This window comes from Penaeus monodon, chromosome 36, assembly GCF_015228065.2.
Source record: "Penaeus monodon isolate SGIC_2016 chromosome 36, NSTDA_Pmon_1, whole genome shotgun sequence".
Taxonomy (NCBI): Eukaryota; Metazoa; Arthropoda; class Malacostraca; order Decapoda; family Penaeidae; genus Penaeus; species Penaeus monodon.
In genome coordinates this window covers 30369937-30372436 of record NC_051421.1, presented here as the reverse complement: position 1 = coordinate 30372436, position 2500 = coordinate 30369937, and the positions used below count along the sequence as shown (strand labels likewise).

The 2500-nt window shown below is 29.7% G+C and overlaps 1 protein-coding gene across 1 annotated transcript in view; it reads left to right on the top strand.

Moving 5' to 3' along the window:
* The window catches only part of LOC119595623 (probable serine/threonine-protein kinase clkA), a 142578-nt gene that overhangs the window by 22714 nt on the left and 117364 nt on the right, over positions 1 to 2500 (top strand). The window contains 1 exon segment of the mRNA XM_037944733.1: positions 2170 to 2173. Within this exon segment, the coding sequence (XP_037800661.1) occupies positions 2170 to 2173 (4 nt within the window).

Sequence of the window (2500 nt, the reverse complement as noted above, 5' to 3'; positions counted from 1 at the left end):
AAAATCTAATCAGCAAGAGTAGTCTACAACCTCCATTACAGAAGCGGCGTTCAATTTATTATTTTTGCGGGACATCATGTTTTTTTTTAATACGTTATACAAACAAGAATATTCGTTACATATCTCTAAAAACTAGAAGCTCCGAAATGTAATTAAATTTTTGAAATAAGCAATCAATCATGGTCTGCATATTGCCTGAAATTAACGAAGGGATTTTTTTTTTTTGTTACTTTTATTAATAATCTACTCTACTTCCTTTCTCTCTTTCTATATTGCATATTTTGTACTGATGTGAATTATCATGTCTTTATTTTTTCTTTATTTTTTTCATAATTGCTGCATTTCGCCATCGTTTTGTTGAATTTGTGATTTTATCTCTGTATTTATTTATTCATCTGTTCATTTGTTTATCCTTTTGTAATCTTCCTTGTTAACAGCATCAGTATCGTTGTCATTATCATCATTATCATCATCATCACCATCATCATTATCATCATCATCATCATCACCATTATCATCATCATCATCATCATCCCCATCATCATTATTATCATCATCACCATCATCACCGTCATCATCATCATCATCATCATTATCATCACCGAAAGCATCACTACTATGCTAAATAAAACGATTGAGTAATGCTATTATAAGCCTTATTTTTTACAACAGTAGTAAAAAAAAGTAGTAACAGGAATGTCAGCTATTAGTAATATTATTATCATTATAATTATTATTAATTACGATTTATTATTACTGTCTCTTCCTCTTCCGCTCCATTGACAAAACCCTGACCACTTTCCCAAGATCATTATTATTCACCGTTATCATACCCATCATTATCGCCGTTGAATGGTATATCATCTTCATAAATTTTTCCTTCGCAATTTCGAAGAGAAGAATTCCCAGGCCCCGACTTAATTATTTCCTCCACTCAAGATGGCGCATTCTCCTCCTGTTTCCGAGAAGCAGCTTTCTTCAAACACCGCTTTTGAAGTTGTTGCTCTGTGATCTCCCGGTATCAAAGAACCGTTCTAAAATACTCAATTTCCGTGCATTATCTTTGCATCTTTTTTTCTCATTTTTTTTTGGTTCTTGCTTCGAGTTCGTTTTCTCTTGCAATAGTATGTGTTTTTGTTTTGTTTTTTCGTATCGGTTCGAGTTTATCCGACCTTCGGTAGTACATCTTTAAAAAGTTTGATGTAGGGTTTGTATGATTTAACATTCGATTCACGCCTTTTAAAGTGAGAAGGTAAATAGATCTTATTTCTTTTTTTTTTTAAGATAAATTGACATAATACCAAAGATAGACTGAAAGAGTTTGTTCCCTAATTAATATTGGCAGATTTTAAAAAGATGCTTTGCTCTTTGGTCTCGAGGCCTCAGATTCAGACACTCATTTGCGAGTCTCGTTCAGGCGGGGCGAGTCTCGTTAGCTATTCCGTTTCTTCTATTCTTTTCTCCCTTCTGTTTTGTCTCTCTTTCCGTCTTTCGTTCTTTCTTTCCTTTTTCCCTTTTGTAGTTTTCTTTTTCGGTTCTTGTTTATCGTTTTTTGTTTTTCGTTTCTTTTTTATCTTGTTTTTTTTTCTTATTGTTTTTCGTTATTTTTACTGTTTTTTATTATTAGTTATAGTTATCATTATCATCATTATTTTTACGATCATGACTATCACTTACATTATTATTAACTTTTTAACACTATCGTCGTTATTATCATTATTACCATCACGGGGCTGTGTTTTCTTGTTGATATTGTCAATATTAGTAAAACACTATTATGTTTTTCTTATTTTTATCATTATCATTGTTGCAGTTGATGTTATTACTGTTGTTTTGTTGCTGTTTGCTATTGTTTTTTTAATTGTTATTGTTGCTGTTTTCTTGTTCTTGTTATTATCATAATTATTACTATTATCATTGTTATTATTATTATTATCATCATCATTATCATTATTATTATCATCATTACTACTACTACTACTACTATTGTTATTATTACTATTATCATTGCTATTATTATTATTATTATTATTATCATTATTACTACAATTATTTTTATTATAATAATAACATTATTATTACAATTGTTATCATTATCATTAATCTTATTACTGTTATCATCATCATTATTATCACGATATATCATTTTGGGAGTGTGCTTCTTTCCAGCAATGTTATCACTAAAATTTACCAAAAAATAAAGCAGAAGAGATTGAAGATGCAAGATTTGGCGAACCAGTTAAAGTATTCAGTTGCAGTAATTGATCATTCAACATGGATTTGCTAAAGTTGATATCCTTCTAAAAGGAAATAGTTGTAGATATGAATATTTTGAAACTTTTGGAGAAGACAGCGCTATTTAAGGTTGTTATTGCTGTTACTGTTGTTGTTATTTTTGTTACTGTTGTTACTGTTGTTGTTATTGTTGTTATGTTACTGTTGTTGTTACTGCTGTTGTTATTGTTGTTGTTGTTGTTATTGTTATTGTTATTGCTGTTAT